The 25,591-nt window shown below is 39.7% G+C and overlaps 2 protein-coding genes and 1 non-coding gene across 4 annotated transcripts in view; 1 reads left to right on the forward strand and 2 right to left on the reverse strand.

Annotated features, from left to right (window-relative positions):
• Nucleotides 1–129: 129 nt before the first annotated feature.
• Nucleotides 130–3,636, reverse strand: rps3a (ribosomal protein S3A). The gene is made up of 6 exons (XM_068588854.1): nucleotides 3,512–3,636; nucleotides 2,745–2,848; nucleotides 2,333–2,520; nucleotides 1,041–1,249; nucleotides 647–756; nucleotides 130–299 (listed from the first exon to the last, which is right to left on the reverse strand). Exons 1-6 carry the CDS (start codon nucleotides 3,571–3,573, stop codon nucleotides 172–174), a joined length of 801 nt encoding a protein of 266 aa, XP_068444955.1. The 5' UTR covers nucleotides 3,574–3,636; the 3' UTR covers nucleotides 130–171.
• Nucleotides 520–590, reverse strand: LOC137793360 (small nucleolar RNA SNORD73). Its single transcript, XR_011078204.1, has one exon. It is a non-coding gene; the product is annotated as a small nucleolar RNA SNORD73 (small nucleolar RNA).
• A 3,683-nt stretch (nucleotides 3,637–7,319) lies between the features above and the next one.
• lrba (LPS-responsive vesicle trafficking, beach and anchor containing) overlaps nucleotides 7,320–25,591 on the forward strand; it is a 176,186-nt gene continuing 157,914 nt past the window's right edge. For both annotated transcript variants that reach the window (XM_068588540.1, XM_068588539.1), the window contains exon 1: nucleotides 7,320–8,224. In XM_068588540.1, coding sequence (XP_068444641.1) covers nucleotides 8,039–8,224 — 186 coding nt within the window. In that variant the 5' untranslated portion in view covers nucleotides 7,320–8,038. The remainder of the gene's footprint in view (nucleotides 8,225–25,591) is intronic.

Below are 25,591 nucleotides of genomic sequence, written 5' to 3' on the forward strand. Positions count from 1 at the left end.
TAAATACCATTAGGGGTCTCCAGTTTCAGAGTGTTTGTAGGGCTATTGGATTTAACTTCTCAGCTTGTACCAGTTTCTTTTAAGTTTACCACATGTACAAAAACACAATGCAGAAAGACAACACTTGAGTTTGTTGGTCATTTACATTTTTTATTAAATCTGTCAGGGTGTTTAGACTGTTTCCTGGATAGGGGGCTCATAGCCGTCTGCCCTCTCAACCTTGGCTCCAGTGTCATCACCAGTCGGCTTTGCAGCGCTGGTGGCACCACCCTCACCGTGGAGCTCCATCAGTTTGCCCACTGCAACAGAACAGAAATTGCTTTTTAACTAAAAAAACATAAGAACACTGGCAAACGTAAGCAGCTTGATGTTTGAAGTGAAAACTGCAATGACGTTGCAATGAAGTTTCATCCATCACGCCTCAAAGCCCATTCAAGATTTGACCTGGAAACCAGTCTGAGCAAATCTGCATCATCTTTCCACACAATCAATGAAAACTATATGGTTTTCATGCATGGGAACATCAGGTGATCTCAATGGGTAGTAATCAGGCGATCATCTGGGACCGAAACTGTTGGTCATCATGCGTTCCCACTGATAGTGGAAAATAAAAAGACAGCCTGTGTTACAGCTGTGCATCACTTACACTCAAACTTGGGCTTCTTCAGCATCTTGACCTTGCGAACGTAGACGTCGTGGAGAGGGTAGATGGACTGGCAGGCCTTCTCAATGTCCTTACCAACACTGTCAGGGATCCTGGAACACAACATACAAACGCATCAATGCAAACGGTGTTCACGAAGCACAAGCCACTTTCTACACAAGTCCGCATGAAGTGGCATATAGAGCCCATTAGTTCACCAATCGTCTCTATAGACTAGCTCTTATGCAATTTAAGTTGCAACTGGCATTAGAGGGTCATCTTGTAAATGCAATCAGGAAATATATTGGTTGAAGCTGCCAATCAAAGACGTGTCTGAATTTTAAAAATATTTAAACGGACGTTCATTCAGTTTCAGGAGAAACTGCACATGACTTACATCTTGTTGACAACTTCCTTCAGGTCGTTGGTCTGAACCTCACGGGTCATGATCTCCATCATCTTCTTGCGAATCTGACGGACCTGCTGGTGCTGGGCGTAGGACGTCTTTCTGATCTGGTTGGTGCGCTTCTTTGTGAAACCCACGCAAAACAGGCGCAGAAGGTAGCCGTCGGTGGTCTTCACATCCACATGGGCTTCAATCATAGTCTGAGAAGGAAAAAGAACAATTCTGGTTAGAGGTTATTGGGAAAACTACACCACTTAAGTCCTTGCGATATTTAATACTATAGACTATTGGTCGCTTGGCTTCCCTCCTCACAACATTCCCTTCTTTACTGCAGTTTTGTTCAATTGGTGTCACACACACAAATTAAAAATCAAATGTTTGAAAAAGCATAACTCAAGAAAAGTTAACTGCTTCTCTCCATTTTTTAGAATCAAAAGGTTGTGCAATAAGCCTATGTTCTTTCCAGTAACTAAACTATTCATCAAGTAATCACAAGCACATTTGACCCTCAACCAAATTGCTTCACAATTTATTTAAGAATTGGAAAAGCAAAAAAAAGAAAAAAAATAGACCAAACTGCACTTTTATTCCACTTCCATGGAGCTCAATAGCTCCGTTTCTGTAACAGAACAATGTGTTGTTTGGTCAACTATCCCATTTAGGCTTTATTAAAAAAAAAACATTAAAACAGAAGGTATTCAGAATATTATTGCTATCACTTGTACAGTGAGTAGATGTAGTTGGGAGAATTATTGCACTTCAAGTGGCCCACCCTAAACATTAAAATCTCCTCAAATTGACACAACACGTGATTCTATTATAAGAGACATTACAGTTTCACCCAATATTCTTATAATACTCACTACAAAACTGATATTGACTAAAATCAGCAAGACTGCTTATGACTCAAGAGCTTCTTGAGTAGCAGTTTTAAACTATTCCCAAAGAAAATTGTCACGCAAGCACTGATCAACTATTATAAAAAATAATTTAAAAAAATTCCGGAACTGACATTTCTGTTACATTTTATTTTTTTTGGGAAATCCAACCCAACTTCAATTGCAAACTAGCACTGCCCTTAAAACGAGTTCATGTTGTAGTAGTACTCGTCCTTAAATGTTATTGTAGGCACATAAGCTTAATTAACATTTTAGTGTGGAAATGATTAACTTGTAAACAGGGTTAGATATTGAATCCCTCCGCAATGTCCATCAAACTCACAACAGCTAAAGCGACATTTTATAAAAGGCATGGAGTGATAAAGTAAAAACCACGGTCATTACCTGCCATTTCTTGACCATGGAGCACATCTTGTCGCGGGTGAGGTCCATGCCGTGGAAGTTGGTCAGGCAGTTCTTGCCCTGAACATCCTCGGAGATGAGTTTAAACTTGCGGAAGGCCACCTCGTCGTTCTGCAGGTCAGCGAGGCTCACCTCGAACACACGTCCCTTAAGACCATCAGAGGCGATTCCTACGTGGTGAGGAATGACATTCACGTTAGGAAATACAAAAAATAAATGTAGAAATGGAAGTAATGGCAATATTTGGAATCAGTGGAACATCAGTAATGGGAATTGCATTTACACCATGATTCAAAATCCAACATGTGTGCTTAGTACTATTAAGAGGAGCTTGAGAGCATGTATGTGCGACAGCTTAATGTACATATACATAATTTACACCATGACGACTTACTGGTTCCCTGAGTTCTGGTGACCAATGTCTTGCCAATATTACGGATGTTGAACATGGCTGGTGCCTTGACATCATACCAATCCTTCTTGGAAAAGGGGTCGACACTGCAAGAGGGAGAAACAATCACTTAGAGCCAACCCGTTAAACAAAAAAGACAATCCAAAAGCACACAGACGTTTGCAGAGTAGACGTGTGCTACTAGGACTAGCACACAGGCTGCGCACCACGCACTGCAAAGGGCACTGCTCGGGTTAGCAGCCACCGTGGAGGGGTTACGTCTATACGATCGATTCACCAGTGTCCTTAACGACGTGGTCAAAAAAACTTAAGATCCTCTAGTTGATAAAATATGTCGTAAACTATTAACCTGATCAGTAATCAACCAAGTTAATTGTGGCGTCTGGCTGCCATGTTGATTTGGTAAGCTCAGCTAAAACCATGCTAGCGTGCAACGTTAGGAGCCCGCAGCAAGTCACGTTGAGTGTAATACACTAACAAACTGCCCCACAGCTCTATGCGAGGTATTGATAACAATCAGAAGCAGTTTAAATCAAACCAATTACGACTAAATACAAAAGCTCTGAGTAAAAAGGGACACGGCACGTTACGACTTCATCCAGCGCGACAGAGGCCGGTGACGAGACTAGCGCTGACCCAGCGGCATCTACTTTAAATCGGCTTCATCCTTCACATATCTCGTACCGAAGTAACACCAATGAAAAGGGTAAAACCTGTTTAGCGTAACGATGTAAGAATTTTCTACTTACATCTTCTTTTTGGCACCTTTTTTGCCGCCTTTGGTCAGTCTCTTATTCTTGCCGACTGCCATGTTGGCTACAGGGAGTGAAAGAGGAGGAAGAGAGAAATACCGCGAGAGTTAAAGAGAGCGATCTCGGTCGTGAGATTTGCGTTTTCTCGCGAGTCCTGGGAGTTTCATTCGGCGCCCTCTCCTGGTAAAAGGGAAAATTATATTCTGAGAACATGGTGCTAATGAAATAACTGTGAAGCGAGTAAATAACTTAAAGCAAATAGATGCCTTTTTAAATTTCATAAGCAGATGAATACCTATTTGTGAAATTTCCTGTTTCATCATTTTACACAGATGAGCTACCCCCATTACATACAATGGAATACAGACTTGAAATAAATCAAATACATGCACTGATATTGGACCCGATACTCTATATTAGCCAATGAATTAAATTTGCAAAAACAATTAATACAGAAAAACAGAAAAATCCCCTTTGTCTCTTGGTTCATGAATTTCTCAAAAGACGTAGGCCTACATGATGTTTCTGAAACTGAAAAATAAATTACTGTGAGTTTAGGGGACTTCTAAATAAAATAATATAGAAACCATGCATTTCAAAGTTTTGAATTCAACATTCTTAGAGTGTGATTTAATTTCACAACTACTGTAGATATTAATTTATATATACAATTCACAATCTCACAGCCTATATTTGCTTCCATGCATATCATGTAATGTATTGTGTTTAATTTTTACTTTTGAATGTTCCTCAAGTTAAGTGACAAATGGCAGTTTGCATGGCATGATTACGTGAATTAATACAGAAAAGCCAACATTGTGATCTCTGCGCGGGCAGAACCAGTTTCTTTGTGTGTAAATACATCATGAGGGTGTGTAGCTTGTTATCCACCCACACTGTTATTGGAACAAAGGGAAGAATTTTGACTGTTGGTCAAATCAATTCAAAGTAAAAAAAACCTCCTGCATACTTACTTATAGCGTTCATAGTGTTCATATTGTCAGTATTATTCCAAACACTGTTAAATGATATGTTGTTAAATTGACCAGACAAATTGGTGAAGTAAACATGTATATCTTTGTATCTAAACAAGTAACAATACTCTGATAAAAGCAGTGTCTCTGTGCATGCAAGAAAAAAGTTATAGACACTGCAGCAGAGACACCAAAGCTTGTCCACCAAGATTCTTATTCTCCAGATGAAGCTGGTGTTGCTACCAATATTGAAGAAAAAAAATCAAATCAATCTTAAAATGTTTGAAGACTTTACAAACAACAACATTCGACAGCTTAAGGCTATATTTTTGCTTGCAGTGATTTTTTTTCAGTGTCCCCTTGTTTTTAACTCCCATTTACGGTTTTGAATTAATCTAAATTGTTTGCTGTACTGTTTGAAGAAGCCTTAAAAATTAAATTGATCGCTTGGAATTTCCTTTTACTAAAGTAAAAGAATATCATCAATCTACCTTCCCGTGCTTTCAGTGTGTAAGCTTTAGTCCGACACAATATTTCAGTCAAAATCTCGACAAGTTGTCATTAATTTGAACTGTTGTATTTGATGCTTAATCATTTGCAGGAATAATACTCTTCTGCTCTCATAGTGAGACCGACAGGATGGCAGAGAGCAAAAGATGATTACAGTAAAACGTTGCTATGCCACGGAATGTCGCAATCTTGGAGTCTAATTATCTCTATAGAGCTGAGAAAAATAATAAGCCATGGTCCACTCAAAGGTCAATTAAAGCCATGCAAGGCCTTTATTTAGGAAGTTCTTCCTTTGGGCTGCAGTGAACAAGTCTGTTGATTTCAGGTCATTACACCAGAGACGAGGCCTGCGTCTCTTTGGTTGTGCCGCTGGCTTCCATGACTCCCCGGTTTCCCAAGGGCTCAGCTACACTTATGGGAGGTCAGCGGTAACAGTGACGCCAGCTGCCTCTGTGGCAACAACACGCATAGTTGCTCAGCCATCCTGCACAGCAAATATGAAGTCACCAGAATGATTACACAAAAGGAGCAGATTGATACTTAAAAGTGGGCATTGTTTACGTACGGATTATAATTTACAGATTGGGTTTCCTTCATGCAGACATGAAACTGGGACCTCTCGTCCACGCAGCGATGTGGTGGTGATTTGAAAAGGCGAGCAAAGCTGAGCTGTCACTTTGCTTTAATGTTTGTTTTCAGCTGCCTTGGGATGCAGACATCTGTCAATGTGCTGTTGTGTTGCAGAAAAACAAAGTTCTAATTACATTTCAACACCGTCTTTATATTTTTGTCACAGCATAAATTGGGGTTTGGTGCTTTATTCTTTCTAAGGGTTTGTAGTATATGGCACAGTACAGTTTTGATTTATTATTTATGGTATTTTTTCATCTGTCACATCCTGAGGAGTGATTTTACAGAGAGTTACTGAATGGATTGCCTCTATATTGCTTCTAAATTAATACAATATCTACTTTTTTAATTCTGGATTAATTCAAAATCAGGAATCAGAAATAGGAACAATTTTATTACGATGTATTACACAGACAAGAGATTTAATGAACACATTGCGAGTCAAGAGACATAATAGAAAATAAAAAATGAAACAAACAGACAAACCCAAATATAAAACAATCTGTGAAAATATATCAGCTTTTTATTGTTCTGCCATGACCTTTTCAGTTCGTATAGTAGAAACAGATTTATCGGTAAACTTGTTTTATTTATGGCTGCTAGTTTCCACAAGTGTGTCAGGAAATTTGAACTGACCTTTGGTGGAGGAAGTATTCAGTGCCGTTTATATAAGTAGAAGAAGTAATATAATGTAACAATACTACATCACTAGTTCTACATTAAAACCTTTACTTAGATGAAAGTATAAGATTGTTATAAGCTATATCTCTATATCTACCTAAAGTATCAAAAGTAAATGTATCATGGTGCAGATAGGTAGAATGTATCCATCCATATTTTAGTTTGAATAGTAATAGAATATCTATACGTATCTACAACTGCTGTGATGACATATTTTCTTGTGGTGGATCAATAAAGCTGATCTTAGTTATGTGGTCTATAGAACAATAGTTCAGATTATATAAACTTGTGATCTTTTTAATGTAAAATATTCTGCAAAGTAACTAGCAGTGAGATAAATGTAGCACAGTAAAAAGTACTATATTTGATATCTCATGGAGTTTTATAAGAGTACCATTAAATATCAGTAGTGGAAGACGTACCCAGATCCTTTACTAAAGTAAAAGTATAAACATCATGGTTTAAACATACTATTATGAAAACTTCCTGGACTTTGTTACTTTAGTAAAAGAACAGAAGATTTAACAAGGTGTACTTACAGTAAAGTATCAAACGTAAGAGGACTCAGGAGCGTATTCATGTTAGTTTTTGATTGCTGAGCCAATTATATATATTGTATACTAGCATAGTATGACACTGCATTATACTACAGGCATAATCATATTTGTCATGTAAGAAGAACTTGAATTGTGAGAAAATGCTGATTTCTCCCCTGAAATGTAGTGGAGTAAAGTGCAATTATTACAGCAAAATTGCACTCAAGTAGGCTACAAGAGCTTCCTTGAATAAATAAAATGCGTAATTTTCCACCACTTCTCTTATATCCCTGTCGGGATGATGAAGCTTGAAGTCGCTGAATAAACATGAACGCGCAGTCGATTCTCCCTGAATCCCGGCGTGTCGTGCTGAGGAGCCACCTGAGCGGCACACACCTGCCAGTGAGCTGAATAGACTGCTCCCCACTGCGCATGCGCCACTTATTCAAGGGCTACACTGTCATGGCGGTGACGAGCTGAAGCTACCGGGGTGAATCAGGAAGAGAATGCAGCGCAGCTGGGTAAACGTTGACATTTGAGCAAGTCGGAGGAGTTTGCCCGGGAGGACCCAGCGGACAGCTGTCCTTTTGTCGACTTCTGCCGGAGCTGCTGACGGACTTACTCACGGTTTTTTTTTTTTTTTTTTTTTGTGTGTGGAGTTTTCGCTTCTACCAAGCAGCGTTACCTGTCAAGTGTCTGGACTCCGTGACAATAGCAACTTCCACTGCTGTGCGGAGATATTAAAGTCACCGCGGCTGCCGGCTGAAAGAGCAGAGGAGACAAGAGGTTACGCGCGAGCTCTACCTTCACCTGCTTCCCCCTCTCCTCGCCTTGTTACCTGCGGCAGACTTCCTCGCGGCTTTTAACGACATTAATCCATCCGTCTGGGATCAAGTTGCGGACCAACGGAGCGTAGTAGTTCACCGTGGAGTGGCGCGGCGACACATCCAGTCCCGCAGTGTCAACGGCCAACGCACTACCTTTGCGCCTTTTTTTGCCCACTTTAGCTAAACTGTTTTGAATGGGGAGGAAAACGTTTGCTTTGTGTGCTTGCGTACTGTCAACAACTCAGCTGAAGGGGAGCTAGAGCCCTCTTTCTCCTCCCGACGTCGGCTGCACTTTCCCTCCCGCCCCCATTGGAGGTGAACAGGTGCCTTACCTGTGAACGCCACCTGTCCCGTCCTTCCTTAGCAATGGCTAGCGAGGAGACAGCGGGCGCTGCGCAGCCAGGTGATGGAAAGGACGGGAGATCGGGCGCCATGGCGCTCAACCCCGGAGTGCCCATCAGGGGGATAAAGATGAAATTCGCCGTGCTTGCTGGCCTGGTGGAAGTTGGGGAAGTTTCCAACCGAGACATTGTGGAGACTGTGTTCAACCTGGTAAGCTGATTATGAGAGCTTAGGATAGGCCTTAGATAGCACGGTGTCACGCCGTGGAGGGCGACTGTCAGTGACATCTAAATGTTTGCAAAAGTCTGACATCATCCTCCTATGCAGGCGTGGAAATTGTCTTGTGAAACAAAACCAAGTGGAGTACTTTTTATAGGGAGACGCACACATTGGAAACTGTCATGAGCTTTTTATTGTGGTTGCCCTCATATGAAACTGTGAATTCGGGATGCATTGGGGATCAGAAAGCTGGCTATAAACCTGGTTTTAGATGACAGTCTAATTGTGCATCTATTTTTTAAAAATTAAATATGACAGGAAGCTACGTCAGGAGAGTGAGCATGGCAGCAAAGCTGTTAAAGCAAATCAGCTGGTGCTTTTTGTGACATATCCAGGTCAGGCAGAGTGTGTGTCCGTGTGTGTGGGTGCGTGCGTGTGTGTTTTATCTGTCTAATACCTGTTGGCCACAATTCCTTATCCAGCTTTAAATGTCTGCGGCAATGATAGCCCCTTTGGCAGCCAGATGTATGAAATTACTTTGCAGCACCTGCATGCGAAGAATGAATTACTCTACTGGTTACAAGGAAGTTTAGGGTGAAGGAGAGAGAGCATGCTCGTTTAGAGTGTGGCTGGTTCGGAGGCGGGGGGAGAAAGAGACGAAGAGAGGTGGAGGTGGAACCAGCAAAACCGCTTTGTCACTGTGGCAACACAATGGAGTCCTTTTTTAGAAATGGGAGGCTCATCCTCCATGTCTGGAGTCAAGTTTGCTTTCAGCTCCAACCCCCACAGTGAGGTAGTTAGGAGACTTTCCCCCCATGAGGCGGTCAAACTACTAGTCATCCAACCAGCAAGTCAGCCACCAGGTCCTTATGGCTGCCACTCCAAAGCCAAAATACAGATCAAAAGTTAAACATTTTAGCTATATTAACTACATTTTATTCTTTTTACGTTTAGCCTAAGATGTAAATGGACACATTGTATTTTATAAGGTACAAATTCATTAATATCAATTGAATCTTTTGGTTGGAAAAAGTTGTTAGTGTCACTCGGAGAGGCAGTAATTGGTAATTGTAACATGAAGAGGGTGAACTTTGATTTGCTTATGTTGGCCACATTTGTGTTTTTTTTTTTTGTCTTTAGTAGAGAAATATATAATCTGTATTTAAAAAAGACCTAAACATTGAATGGAATATTTTGTTAGAGATGCCTCAATCTGTCTTTCGTCCGGAGTCTCTGTTATTTTTAACAAATGTCAGAAAAGCATGTGACTGCCTCATGCATTTAAGATTTGTGAGACAGAAGATAGGATAAATATCACAAGGAGGTATTGTTTTCAGCGCCACAGTCCAAAGAGAGATGGCTTCTAATTACTTTTTGAATTTTCCTGAGCCGGAGAGTCATCCAGACATATCTTTTGACAGAAATATCAGTGTGCAGCTCTGGCTGTGCCACTGGGACTCCATGTTTAGCAAGGTCAGTGTCACTTTAGGGCTTTGAGTGATCGCTCCATGCATTCCATTATGCTCGCCACCCTCCACATCCTTAGCTCCTTCAATCGGGTGATAATCTGATTTACCAGATGCCAGACTCTTCTCTTTCGCAGTATCTCATTTGCAGCCTTCTCCACTGTCCTCCACTGCATTTGGTTAAATGCAACGTAGCTTCCTCAGGGGATTGTCTTGAAATATTCTAGCGTGACCTACAACAGTGGTTGCGATGACTTGTGACACATGGGCTGGAGTTCTAGACAAAAAAAGCAGCTCATTATGCTGGCTTTGTTTTTGCGTCATATCCTTCGTACCTCAAACGGCACAACTGCGGGGTTAAGGTATGACAGTGTGTCTGTTTCAGTTAAAAGTGAAAGTAAAGTTCAGTGAGGAGTTGAACACTTTTTAACCCCTCTTCTTTGTAATATCTAACTAATATTAAAACTGATATGATAATATCTCCTTCTGGTGCAGTATCCTAAGCACTTTATTATCACATATTAAAATATAGCTTGGGCTTTTTTTCAGTAGCCCATTAAAATAAGTGGCAGTATTGCACAACAATACATATCATTTTATTAGTATTTAAAGCAGTGATGGATTCCACACTGAAACAAAGGACTAATAATAATGATGTGAATGGGCTGCTCCCAATTCCACTGAGGATCAACGCCCTACTTCACAACCCTATGATGCTTTCTATAATCGTTTATTTTGTGGCACCAAATAACCAAATCCAAACCATACTGACTCAGATAAAACACCGGACAGCAGCTGGCAGCCCACAAGATCACACAAACCTATCGTGCAGGATGCTTCATGCACCTTACAAAGGTACTGTAAACAAAGTTGAATATCTAGTGAGCCATTGGAGACCATTTTCTGGCTACGTGTCAAATTCCAAATGGTCAAATGGTCCCTGGTGTTTTAGCCCTAGTTTGTTCTGTCAACTCTTCAGAAAAACATCTGGGTCGCTCTTGAACTTTGTTTGTTAATGTTTTGACATCTTGTTTTCATCTTTTTTTTGGCTGGTAAAGTAAATTTTGTGTGAGCTCCTGTGCTGCAAGTAGCAGAGAAGGGTTTTACAGGTCGCAGCACTATTTTGGTTTTCTTGGTCTTGCTAACCAAAACAAGGTGCAGAAAGCTGCAAGGAGCTGCAAAGTGTGGTGTTGATTCCCTGTGGGGTTGCAACCAATACTGCTGAGCAACGTATTCGTCTCCTCTGATGTAATTTTCAGTCGACACTGGGGCGGGTTACTGAGGACACAGCTGAGCTAGCAGGCAGTTAATATTGATGAAAGTACACTTTTACGCATAACTTTTTCTTATTTAATACGTAATGACATCTCCTTATGTAGGATGATCCGTATGGGCTAACATTAACGGCCCCCCATTATATCAGTCCACCCTATCAAAATATGTCAACAAAAAGACCTTACTATGTACCAAAAATCCTGATGCACACATGCTCCACTATCCCTTTAACGATCACTCCTTGACTTCACAATGCTGCCTTCTACTGAACATTCTAGAAACTCTATCTCTCTCTGTAAACCATTGACTTATGGAAAGCTCTGCTGCTTCTGTTAAGCAACACAGGAGATGGGTGACTTTGTTGTGTGGAATGTAAGTTTGGCTTCACCTGAAAGTTAAGGTCATATGGTTGACTGCTGGCTGTGGAAACCAAATGCATCGGCGCACAGTTCATGTAAAACTTTACATTCAGCTAATATATATATATATATTTGAATAAATGCGGCATATGTGCCAAAGACACAAGGCCATATCAAAGGGCAACCACACATTCAAGCCATTGTGATCTATATTTTGTCAAGATTCATTCCATATTTAATATTTTCATTTTGGGGACTAAACATGAATTCATGTTCAAGTGCTTCACACATCAAAGGGGGTTCGGTTCTGCAGGACTATTTAGAAAATGCTGCCAGCTTCTTAAATGTGAATCTTTTCTTGTTTCTTTAATCTTTGAGTTGTAGACAAAACAAGAAATTTAAAGACATCCTCTTGGCTTTTGGGACAAACTGGTCCACATTTTCCACCATTTTATTTCATTTTTTGTACCATCATTTTTGATGAATTAATTAATCATGAAAATAATCAACCCATTAATAGACAATGAAAATAATCATTGCAGCCTGTACATCTATATTGGGTTGAAACTATCGCTTAAAGGTCCTCTTATGTAGCAGGGCTGTAAATATTTCATGCTATTTGCCTGCATTTAGTTTCCTTTTGGAAGTTGCAACTATGGAAAAAGTAGCCACCTTTCTCTGTTGTGAATTTCTGGCTGTCTGCATCTTTTACTTACAAGCGTCAAAGAGAAGATCTGGTTTATTATATTTGTTCAGAATTATTTTAAGGTGTCTTTCTTTTGGAGGAACATGCAAAGTCTCTACTTGATGGTGCGTTGTTGCCCACTTTATCATCTCTTGTACTGATGTTGACACAGAGGATCCTCCTTTTGAGTTGCTCGCTGTCATAAGTGAAATTAATTGTTCTAAACTGCATCTTCCCTGTGTTTCTTAAAATAGTCTTTTTATTACCTTTTTCTTACACATCACTGCAGAAGACAATCATGCAAAGTAGCTGAGACTTGAATTTATAATGCATCAGATTTTAAAATCGTGAAATTGATTTTACAAGCTTTGCTTTTGGTATCGGCAGATCAGCAATGGCTATTTTTGCCTTTACTAACTAGTATAACTAAGACTGGCGATTGTGAGATATGGTCCTAGAAATCTTTTGATATATTAAAGTCATTTTTTGCTGGACCTTTTTTGATAGACCATATAATTTAGATTTTCCACTGATCTAGCCCTGGAGATAGTTGTAGTTGTACGTGCAAAGGTTTTTGGAAAATTAGCGTAAACAACATAAAGGTTTAGCAATGTGAATATTTTCCTGCTGGCTCATGTCATGAAAAGGACACAATAGGAAAGGATGAGTCGTATGTGATTGAGGTGTAACAATTGCAAAATGTGGCCTTTTTAAAAAATCAATAATTGCTGCAATAACGTTGGACTTGCGACCCTGAGGATCAACATGGCACCCTCTTTTAGTTCCTTCTCTGCAGTATGTGCATCTAATGTCGACAGGAATGCAACCAACCCACAAACCATCCCTTCAGTAGCACACAATAACACAAGTGGTCGGGCGAGCGAGGGCGATCCGTGTCCTCTCTCCAGGCATGCGTTCCCGTCTCTGGCTGTAACAAAGAGCCCTCTAATCTGACACATGAATGAAACCCTATCTGCTTCCCTCTGTTATCTGTCGCATCAGCCCAACTCCACGGTCACACCTTTCCCCTTCGTCTCCACTGTAGCTGAAAGCCATTGGAAGCTTTTGGGGGCTGTTGTCTAAACAAACATGACTTTATAGTTCTTAGTTTATATATTCCTTTTTTTCCAACATTACCTTCAGTGCTCCGTTGTGTTTTTATGTGACCATTTTTATTTATCTTACCAAAAGAGGGCATTTTCTGGCCTTCATACCATTTTGTCTGTAACATCTTGTTGACAGTTAAAGCAGTAAACACAATAACATTGTGAGGGTGAGCGCACAGGTTGGACTAGCCAGCATGCCCTTTTAACTTTGACTGGATGTTCGTATAGTTTGACATTAGCAGATCCAATAATGCACCCATCATGCCTCCTCACCTGCTGACAGCCTCGGGAATCAACAATGTTTGAAAGAGATGTGTCAACTGAGACACTTACCAGTGTTTTGCACAGTGCACTTTTTGAGATTTGTTTGATGAATCTTGAACGAGTGTTTTGGGGTTTTTTAGGAATCCGAAATATCTCTGGGGGGTATTTTCTTCCACTTTAGACGCAGTTGTTATAAAAACCTTTTCCACATGGCATTTTTGTGACTATCTAGGTCAGGGGTCAGCAACCTTTCCTATCCGAAGAGCCTTTTGGCCCTTTTCTCCACCAAAGAAAATGTGTCTGGAGCTGCAAAAGCTATTTGATATCACAGCTTATAATGTTTAATAGTCATATTATATTTACAAAAAACTATAGTTTGTTGTGTCTCTGAAATTATAGAACAAGAATGAAGACTTTTGTTGACATTCTATTTCTTTTTTTATTTTATTTTTTACCTGTTTCTAACTATCAAACTCTTGTGAAGAGGAGGAAAAAAATAGTCATGTGTGTTGGCTACATTAAGGTCAATTAAAAACACAACTGTGCAGTCCTTAAGTGCTATTAATTTGACTCATGTGGTAGAGTGTTCGCCCTGTAAATTCAAGGTAGCAGGTTTGATACCTGTCCTCCTCACGTGAGGTTTCCATTTCAAATGGTTATCTTTTGCTACGTTTACTGAGCGTCACTAAGCTGGACTTTTAGAGCACCGCGAACCGAGGACGGATCTGTTTTTACTAACGGACGCCTCACTGTCTCATGAGCTGCCACAGAACTAGCAGCAGTATTTGAGTTTGGAGACTTGATCCACTTCTTGAAAGTGCTGTTTTACTCAGTTTGCTGCAGCAGTTGAGGATTCGCTCTTCTTTGCTCATCTGCAGCTTGATCGTTAGGTCAGCCAGTGTCGATGGCAGTGAAAGCAAATGAATACGTCCACGCAGAAATAAAGGCTCTACTTTTCTCTGTGACTTTTCTTTTTATTCATTCATCCGTTGATAGTTTAGCGAGGGCGGGGCTCTGTGAATCTCAATGAGCCACCTGCAGGGGAAGCTGCTTGACAGCGATGTCAAGCAGCTTTTGTCTTTTTCTATTAACTGCAATAATACCTATGTAAAACTCTGTTATTCCATGGTTAGGGTTATTGTGGCATAGCTGTCACAGTATTGTGACACAGTGTCTTGGTTTAATTACACGTTTTAGCCCAGCGAGCACGGTTGCAATTATGAATTTGCTTAAATTTGGTGTGCTTATTTGTCGACTCATTGGTTATGTGTACAGCTGATAAACATATGCAGAATACATTTTATATGAGACACAAAGCTTTGCAAAGTCTTGTGTAAATTGTTGGTAGAGAGAAGACACATTAGTCAATATCTCATCTGTTGTTTACTTGAGAGTTTGGTTTTGAAGCTTTTGGAATAAATACCAGCTATTCTGGGGGAGCAAACCTTGGAAAAAGACAAATTGTGTAGTTCATATCATTTTTTTTAAAACTGCGGCTTGGTATTTGTCATCATTGGCTTTCATTAAATCGATGAAGCCATATTTCCCAAGTGAGTAGTGTATCTCAGCCCACAGCAGACTCCACTTTCATTTTAAAGCATGCAACTTCAAGTTTTCTGTTAACACTCAGCAGTTTAACCAGGTTTTAAGTGAAAGATTAAGGAGTCACAAATGATTTCTATGCGTCTGATGCTGCATATTTTAAAAGAAACGGGGCCATAATGTAGTCTACGTTTTAGCCGACATCTATCTTCTTATTGTTTCTATGAACAGTTCCAGCTTTCAAATGCATTTCAACATAATGCTAGAAACATGAACTGTTGGTGGAACAGTCTAAAAAAACTTAACACTATATTTAACTGTGCCCCAAAGTCGGCCACAGGGGCAATTGGCAAATGTTCTTTCTATGTCTGTATGTAGACTAATACTGTACCGATTCAGAGAGTGGCTCGGGTCAGTTTCCCCAAATTAGAAAAAAACAAACCGTTGCCTCCCGGACTTGTCATGCATTCCGGTTGGTATAACAACTTGTATAAAAGAAATGTTGAACGCTTTAGACAGTGAGATATTTGGATCATCCAGAGTAACAGGGCCACTGATTCTTAAAGGAGGTGATTATGATGAGGAAGATGCCCCAGGGTCAAATCTGAAAATCGGGGCAAACGCAACTATCCATCTAGAAAATGTTTCTTTTTTTCCTACACAATTGGCATTTAGTAGTGTGCCATCGAGCGTGTTCAAGGTTAAGGTCAGAGTTCAGTTAGAGTAATAGTTAAAAGAGGGATTCTCACTATTATCTTTCGATTAATGCGGTTTCAATTAACTTTATTTTTAGAGTCCTTTTATTAGGTGATGAGGTCATGTGGGCACTTGGCAGCAGAATGATTATAAGACTGGATTACTTTTGCTTGTGCTGACTGGGCTTGAGCTCACTGGCTGAGGGAGTGAAAAAAGCAGTGATTTTGGAGCTGCTTCAGCCGTGTTTGATGAGAAGAGCTTTCTCTTGACTGAGCTCGTCCTCATGGTTGTTCATCAGCTGGCTTTGCTTTTCCCTTTTGTTATTTCGCCGTCTGTGTGTGTGCTGAGAGCAAATTTCTCATAAGTGAACATGTCTTATAGAGACTGAATGCCAATCTCTGCTGCTGCTGCTTCATTTTGACTTTTTGGTCTGGCTATATCTTGCTCATATTACATTTCCACAGGCTTTTGCATGATCCCTCCTTAACCCTCCCATCCATTATCTTGCTGCTTATTCAACTCAAGGTATTAGTAGCGACAGGTACCTCTCAGCCACACTGAATTCATTTACCCCCAATTTTTCCATAGAATGAATAGCAGGTCTGTGAAGTCATTTTCCTTAGGTTACCTTACCTTTTAGGTTATCCAGTGGATGCCCCAGAGTTTCCTTCCAACCAATAACTTAGCCAAACTCCAAAGCGAGATTTCTCTGGAAAACATTCTTACCTGCCTGTTATATTTGTTCCTGACTGAGCCAGATAAGTTACTTATTTATATATATATATATATATATATATATATATATATATATATATATATATATACATTTTGGGGTGTGATGGACTGTTTTTAATGAGCTGCAAGGACACACTTGGATGAGCTGGCATGTTTGATGTTTTATTTTAATACACAAACCTGACCGAGGTTGAATAATAGCAAACCTTTTTTAAAAAAGGTTGAATAATAGCAAACCTTTTCAAAAGCGAGTAAGTGGAAATGCCATCACACTTTCAATCTTACCCACTCCTCTTCAGAAGGTCTAGTGTCGAGAGTTGTATGATAATGATGCTATGCTATCCTATGAAGGCTTTACAGATGAGCAAGGGTTAACTAACGGACCTTTCAAGCTGAAACTCAGATTTTTTAAAAGGTTTTTGATGTGCTACGGCACAAACTGCATGTATTTTTTTTTAATAGTAAGTTTCATTAAAGAGTTCAGTGAGTTTGTTGAGTTTAAACTTGGGCATTAAAAGAACGGTCAGATTTAAGCACAATTTAAGGTTAGGCATTGTTTTTAAAGTAATTATTTCAAATGGCTCATATCATATGCAGAATACTTTTTAGACAAAGGACAAATTGTAAACGAAATGCTGCTGAAATATACGTCAAGGGCCCGCTCTGGGCGTCCGGTTAGGAATGTTCCTCACGAACCCGGAGTGTGTGGCGGGGGGGGGCTGGGAGACCGTGACGAGTTGGAAGTGAGTCAGGAGCAGCTGAGTTCAGATCAGAGAGGAGAGTCCCCGCTGCTGCAGGAAAAGTGTCGGATCTCTGCAGCAACTGCTGAGAAGGCATATGTCAATTTGGCATTTCAATGTGTGCGTTCATAAAATAATTAATTTAACCATCTTGTATATTAACTCCCATGTACAAACGCAATACATTATCCATTGTACCCCCGAGCTGTGTTGGATTTTTGTTGCTTTTCATAGTTCCAGAATACTATCGAGTCGTACGTAATACAGCGCTAACCTGGAGTGCATAACTTAGAGTTTGACCTTGGTTATGTTTATAAAATACAACCGTGTGTTGGATTCCATACATGCAAACACTACAAGACTGCCACTTTAATACGCTAGCACGGTGGTTTAATTGACATGTTGGAACACTATAGAGCTCTTGGCTTAATGAGAGGCAATATTAACCTCCCAGCCCGCTAGTTTCTCTTCACAGTAGGGGGTGTAATGATATGCTAATTCTGCTTGCCTGCCAGCCATGTTTCATTGTTGGATGCTGGAGAAGGTGTGAATATTAAAACCTAATGTGGAATGCTGCTCCTTTTTCTTGAAGGAATGCTACGCTGAAGCCTTGAGGTGTTGGCTCACCTTCGTCCCTGTGAAGGAGATTTCTCAAAGGAAAACACAGAATAATTGTTCGGGAGATCACAGAAGCTTCTAACGGGTTTATTGCACAATACCTCAATCCCAACAAAGTTCTTGTTTTATAGCATATTGATCATGTATATACACACTTTATTGTCAAACACAGCTGTAAATGTTACATGAAGATATACATTCCTTAGAGGTTGGATGTTGAAATGGCTCTAAGGCTCACTGTGATAGTGTTGGAAATCTAGCAAATGAGACAGGGCCATGCTGCATCAAGCAAAAGACTATAAGTAGTGATTTTCATTTCCAATGATTGCATCATATTGTTATAATGATATATATATATATTTTTAATATGATCAAATCACTTAGACCAATGAAAATAAAGTTCTATCTATGCGAAAAATAAATAATATGTAGTTACTACTAAATTGCTCATTTTGGAAAACTAAAGGCAAATTGCGAAACATGAGTGCAAATATGTGAGCCATCAGGTTGTATCCGTATTGGTGACTGTAATGACGTAGTTTTATCTCCATGTACGTTGTACTTTTGCAAGTGTCTGTGCGCATCAGGGTGGAACGCCGCCGGGTGCGATACAGAGAGCCGAGGAGAGCAGAAGTGTTTTAGGTGCGACCACGTAGAGACATAAAAGCCAAGCTGTCGCGTAGATCCAATCAATAAAATACGTCCGTTTCGTTTGTTTAATAACAGAACAAGGTGTAGTGTTCGATAGGAAAGAGAACCTTAAATGACTTCTTGTGATCTGGCGCAAAAGAGAAAGTTACATGGGATGGGTGGTTCCTTCAGGGGGGCGCCCCGCCCCCCTAATATAACGGTAGGGGAAACACTGACCCATTTGCACACACAAACACTGTTTCCAGTTCACCAGTTAGCAGCTCTAAGACCCTCATCATTGTGAGTCATTAAGGATGACCCGGGAGGGATTTTTGACTTCAAGATGTTTTTAGTTGATCCTTTTATTTGTTACTTTGTGCTATGATCCACGATTATGTGATATGCAGTCGGGAGGCGAAGTGCAGTTAGTCATTGCCCACTGTGCTCTAGACACGGAGCTTAGCATTTTCATTTCATGGATAGATGGTGATGATATCTACCGCTGTTTTACAACAAACAAATCAGCCTTTGCCCAACGGGACAGTCACTAAATACTTGCACAATGGCGACCTTTTCAGAGTTTTCCATGCTTATAAGCAAATAGTTTCAGCATGTGGCTTAAGTCACGGGTAAGCCGTGCCTGATTCTACTCTTCTCAAGCCATTATCTGCCTTCACCTCTCACTGAGTTGTTTTGTACTTTCGTTTGTCAAAGTGTTTCCATGTGTATTTATTACTGAGCTATGCCTGTGATAGAGCCGTCAAATTGAAAGTGGGTCCTGTTGAGGTAAGACTCACGTTGGCAGAGAACCTACACTCTTTTTATTGCATGCAAACCTACAATGTGTGTATCTAAGACCAGATTGCACAACAATCCAAACTTCTGCCATGACTGAACATTTGTGTGTGTGAGTCTGAATAGCAAAGCCAGAATGGGGGTCGATTGATTGATAGTTTAGATGATCTGTCGACAGGCGCGACAACTGTCTGCCAAATCTGGTCCTGTATCAAATCAGTTTTGCCCCCTATGTAATCTGTACATGTATTTAGTGTGCGACGCTTTCAGGCATATAATGTAGATATAACAATTTTAATATAAACTCTAGCAAAGGATTACTGTCTTGCTATGTTTGTTTTAATATGGACGATGCATGGTGCTCAAACAAGGCAGATACATGACAGCTAAAAGTACCACTTATCTTTACTTCAAACACACATTTTAATATTTTTGATACAACAACTTGCCACCCTTATGCCTTCTCCAGTCTCGATACGTCATAGAGCTTTAGGTCCAGACATGCACAGAACGGCATTGAAGCTATGGCAAGGATAACTCAAACATTAATCTGGCACTACATCTATTTCATTATCCAAGAAGTTAAAGTGATACTAAAACAATGGAACATATACACACCGTATCTTCTTCACAGCACTTGTAAATCTGTGTTTGTTTTCCAATACTGAAACGCAGAACTTGACTGCCGACCCCTCGATGTTTACTCTACCCTTGACCTGCTTTTCTCCCTCTCTGCATCAGCAACTCATCTTTTGCCAAGGTCTGGTATGCAGCCTGTAGGGAATACATGCAACACATCAGGGATGCAGCCCATAAATCTACACCGCACAATCAAATGTAGCACAGCGTTTACTGTTGAAATTCTTTAAGTAGAGTAAAGCTTTCTTAAAGATCTGTGGCCTGCATCCTACCACCGGAGAGTTTGCTCGGTTTCAGTGGCTCACAAACCACAAAAGGAAACCCCTCACTTCCTGAGTGCCATAATCTGGCTGTAATGCCAGCCACGAAAACAGGAATTGATTTCAAAGTAAGTCCATGGCATCCCTTTACTCCTACTATTTCTCCTGTGTACAGTAGAGCTTTTGTTCATGCTGTTTTGACTGAATTAAATGTCAGCCTGAAGTTATCAATCAGCAGTTGAGTTCTGAAAATGAGCTTAACTGAAGTTAACTTAATGCATTAGCTTGCATTTGTAATTCGGCAACAACACTTTTATATTCATTTTATTGTTTTTAGTAAGTGTTAAGTGAACTGAGCTAATTCACACTGAATTAAAAAAGTTTCTCAGATTCCAATGTGTAGTCAGACACATGTATAGTCATGTATTTAAGAGCTTTTTTTAATGGATTTAATCATTAAGTTGGCAAATTTGAAATCATGCTTATGTTGTTAAATTAACCCACTAGTGAGCATTGCAGATGTAGCGTTATATCTTTGTGATAAAGTAGTATACGAGGAGATCTTCTTCCACTAACAGAATTGTTTAATGAAACATTTTTTTTCAACAAACTCTCATTCACACTGCATTTTGTCACTCTATCAGGCAGATAACGCCAAGACTGAGTGGGCACAAATTAATCTTTTATTCTCACAGACAGAACTCGTATTTAATATCGGATGAATATTGCCGTGTTCAAATTAAGTAAACTTGCTGAGTAGTGACTTCCCATATAAAATGTCTATAATCGTCTTAAAGCAAAATGTAAGTGAGTTGTTAGTAAGTCGTTTGTTTGCACATCCTTGAAGTACCAGGCTCTGCAGGAGAAGGATGAGGATAATTAAAACTTGTGCAAGGTGGAGTGTACAAAGCTTCAATTCATGAACTTGTTTGGGTATGAGAATGAATTGATGGGCATGCTATCCACACCCAAATATAAAACCATTTATAACACCGAATTTTTTTAATTTCCTTGTGAAGCTGGAAATCAATATCCTTGCTCATCTTTCCCTCCCTAAGAGAAAGAAAAGCTAGTTTTTCAGCATTTGACAAGATACATTTAAACTACCAAATAGCTGTTTTCTCTTATAATCCAGAGATATGCTTTCTCACCGTTGACATGATTATTTTTTCAGCGATGCATCAGGTTCTGTGTCGTTGTGAGTTGCATCCAGTAAATCACACGGCTGAAGGTAATCGTGTTTACTGTCTCCTAGCCGGTACCTATGATTGGCAATGCACATGGGGGAACAATTTCCATGGCTCATCATACCGGTGTCTTGTAACTGTCATGGAAAAGGTGTTCTTGGGGATGTGAAAGTCGTGGTTAAAGTGTATCTGTGTGTCTTAGTGTAATTTTAATGAGATTGGTGCAGTTTTTGAAACTAATGCATCAAGTTTATCAGTTTACATAATGAATGCATGCTGGTAAATGGAAATGTACAGTACCACTTGGAAGCAGATTAAAAATAATTATATAAACATTTGGTAGATGTACTTCAATTGTGACCTCTATTCCTTTCATAGTAATTAAATAAAAGTATTTTTGTATTTGCACCTTGCATTTAAGATGCACCGTATCAACTGCTCTGAGTAACGTGTAGCAGTGGGACTAGCAGGTTTTAATCAGATAACCTCAAACAAAAACTTCCCCAGACAATCATCAGCCACATTTCAGAGTTTTGATCTGACAGTTTTATAAGAAATATATTTATTTTTCCTTTAGACCCCACCCTTCTTTACACTTACATAATAGAAGAGCAATGTTACCTATTTTGGTGGAAAATATTGTTTTTCTTTTTTCTTGGTATGTTCTGCCGTAATCCACGGCAAGAGTCTTTGAGATGTCAAAAGAATGAAGCAGTAACCCATAAACAGTCGGGCTGTCGCGACATCAGGCGATGCCATCGTACATCTCCAGGACCATCAGACGGGCAGCACCTGGTCACAGGCCGCTCCAAGTAAATGTTAAAAGGTTGGATGTGTTCATGCTGCAACATCCCCGGGGTTATCAATTTGGCAGCTTGCGTCACAAATGTTGCATTGAATTATGCCCTAGTCATCAAGGTTCAACAATAAGTTTTGAAATCCCAAAGGCAACTGTCTCCTTACCTGAATCATCCAAAAACATTTCTGTATCTCAAAGTCCAAGTGCAAAAACTCTAAAGTTTTTTTTTTTTTTACGTTAGTTTGTTTTGATAAAAATATGTCAGCTTATATTTACCTTCTGCACCTTTCTCAGATGTATTGTGAGTGTCTGGCTCTGCCACTTTTTTTATATTCAGTAGGTTTTTAAACTCTGTTGACCCGAATTTATGGAGGGAAATTGTAAACAGACTACAGGAATCTGGTTTGGGAACAACAACTGTGAGGAGATATCCTGCAGACGCTTTCCTGGTTCCCCATTCTGGGTTTCGTCCAGGAAATTGTTTAGAGGTACTAAACTGCCCAGATCCTGTCGCATCTCCTCTCTTGACAAATCCCTTAAATAGATAATGGCTTCAACAATAGTTTCACTCGTATGACATTTGCTCGATGAAATAGCATCTCTGCCTGTCATCTTTCGTGATTTTGGAAGTAGAAGCCCACTTCAGCTATCAAAAGATCTATTTTCTTTTAGAGATTTTTTTTTTGTGTGGCATTTCTGCTTTATTTGATAGTAAGAGACAGACTAGAAAGGCAGGGGAGGCAGAGTGGATGACATGTGGCAAAGGGCCCAGGCCACAGCTACTAGGACGGCCCTGTAAATCATTTACATTTTTTATTTAAAAAAAAAAATTCTGTCCTATCAAGTTCAACACTGTGTCGATTTGTTCTCATCAGAAAGGAAGTAATTCATAGACATCATGGGTAAAAGTACTTTAGAAAATGATGGAAGTATATGATATGATGTCATCCTAGTCGTTTGTTACACAGATTCATGGCTAATTTTAACAATTTCTTCCACTTGGGAATCATTTTTGCACAAAACGAGGATTGTGGATTTAGGCTCTTTTTAATAGATTTTGTACAAATTGTTCAATGTGAACAAAATGGTTTATTTAAATCAAGAACTTCATATGCTACCTTTTTAAGTTAGAATGACTGCTCAAGGGTGGATCCTACTTACTGAAATTCTCAGTTGACTCCATGCATCAAGGCAGGCTGGATGTTTATCTCTTTCCTTCTTCACCTCCCTTATCTAGCTGCTATTTTTAACATGTTACACCAAAGCAAACCTTCCTATTTACTGCCACTGTGCAAACTAAAATGGGAGGTGTTGCTATGTCCAACAATTAAATTATTTGTTTGCCTCATGATCAAATCACTACTTTCCATGTCTGCTATCTGGCAGTCACCACACATTAACACCGAAAAGTGGACATCTTATTCCAGGCTGAGACCACATAAAGATTTTCTGGAGTAGAAATCCATGCAGTCAATAGATGATATTTTAGTGTGAACATTTCATTCCATCAGCAGACGACTTAAGTGGGTCAAAGTTGCTCTGGAAATCCAAAAGATTGCCCTAAAGCCTGGTCTCTGATGTCTAATGAAGACCATTTCCTGACAAGCCTTTTCCTTATGTTGACACTAGCAGCCACTCTGCAATTTAAGCCAGATTGACAGATAGATATTGCAACTGTTCTGCTCTGTTCTACACTTCCTTATGTAATGCTTAACTTTGGGCTTAATGTTAAAAATGGTCAAAATGCAGCTTCACACTTAAATGCACTTATGTTTGTGTATATGTTTGCTAAACCATAACATGACAAACTGTTGCTGTAGGTTACCTTCACTGGGGACAGTTTATGATATGTTATGTTTTGGAGGATGGTAGCATAATAAATAGGGAGCTCATACAGGCATGCTGACATACTTGTAATTGAAACGCACATTACTCCATCAACAAGTGAAATGGGAGGATGGATGGTAACATTTGGGATGTAATCTAAATCGTATCTCTTCCATTTGGATGAATACTAGATGGGTTTTACTAATGGTAGTTGCGTTCCTCCTTCTCTGCCTTTTTCGCTCCCATCACAACGTGCTGATTGCGTAATACAGGATACATTGTGTGATGGCATAAAAATAAAAATTTGAATGTAATCTAAAACGGCGGAGCCTTATTGGCCACATGTATCTATGTGTGTTATCTACTGTTTGTTGCATGTTGTAGCAAACCTGTTTCCTTAAGCAAACGAACAGAACGACAAAGGAAATGATGTGTTGATCAGACCACTGCCTGGGCATTATCATGCTTAACGTCGTGTAAAAATGACTGTCAGCCACTGTTTAAAACAAGAGCTTGGCAGATCGCCCCTCTGAAGATATTCTTAGAAATACAGCTATTAAAATATCTCTCTCCACCTACTGTACCTCTCCTCTGTCTTTTGTTGTTTGTTTCTCAGTGTAAGGGAGGCAGGTGAGAGGAACAGTGTCAGATAATCGGTCTTTCAATAAAAATGTATTACATTGAGTAGAACCCAACATAATCTATCAATTTTAAGCAGTAATCTATCAACTCAAAACAGTTATTTTGGCACCACTCAAGTGAAATATTCATGAAATGTATTTGGAACAACTTGTCATATATGTAATGAGTGAGTCAGCTAAAAAAGACTCCAGTGAGCTGTGATCATTGTATTCCATGGTCACCGCATGCATAATTGTCACCACTTTACCTTCTACTCCTGCGTTGACCGATGTGGAGTGGCTGGCTCATCCACCAAGCAGGATGGCAGTTTGATATTCTGTGAATATTTTCAACAACAGAGGCGAGAGGAACAAGCCATATTACAAGAAAGACAAAGTGGTAGCAATCTAGACTTCTAATGATGCGCTCCAGGGATGACATATTTGTGTAGACCAACTCCTGGAAGTTGGCATCACACTGGTTCCCTAAGCAAAAAGTTGCTTTTTTTTCTTCTTCTTTGGATTATTTCAGAAAATAAGCCCTGTGGCAAACAAAAGTGTCTTACTTGCTTGTTTTGTTCAGAAAGATAATCTTTCAAAATGAACACCACATTTAGGATTTTGGAAGCATGCGTGCAATTTGCAGCAATACAAAGCCAGCGTTGGGCTGGAGACCGACTACAGCATGATCGCATGAATTGGGTATCCACAACGAGGTTGTAAAGATGATGTCATTTAGCCGTTTGATACTGGAGTGACCGCCTTTTTTAAGGCTCACAAAAGCTTCAAAATTCACTGAAGGGTATCCACTGACTGTTAAAATCTCTTAACACACAGATCTTGTTTTAGTCATGTAACCAAAAACCACATTTACTTTGAAACAAGGAAACAGAAGTGCAAATATGCTAATTCATTTCTGGGATTTAAAACTTAATTCCTGCAGCACTCTATTACAGGTAGCGCTGGGGGGAGTTGGTGAGTTGTGACAGCTGCAGACTCTAGCAAGATTGGGCAATATGGCAGAATTATGTTATCACGATGATAATTTAATTATCGTCTGATAACAATTTCTTGGTGCGCTTTTGTTACATAGTTATTTTTGTGAAGAAAATAGC

Source organism: Clinocottus analis, unplaced genomic scaffold, assembly GCF_023055335.1.
Source record: "Clinocottus analis isolate CAN_PGR_092001 unplaced genomic scaffold, fCliAna1.0.p SCAF_22, whole genome shotgun sequence".
In the NCBI taxonomy this organism is placed as follows: domain Eukaryota; kingdom Metazoa; phylum Chordata; class Actinopteri; order Perciformes; family Cottidae; genus Clinocottus; species Clinocottus analis.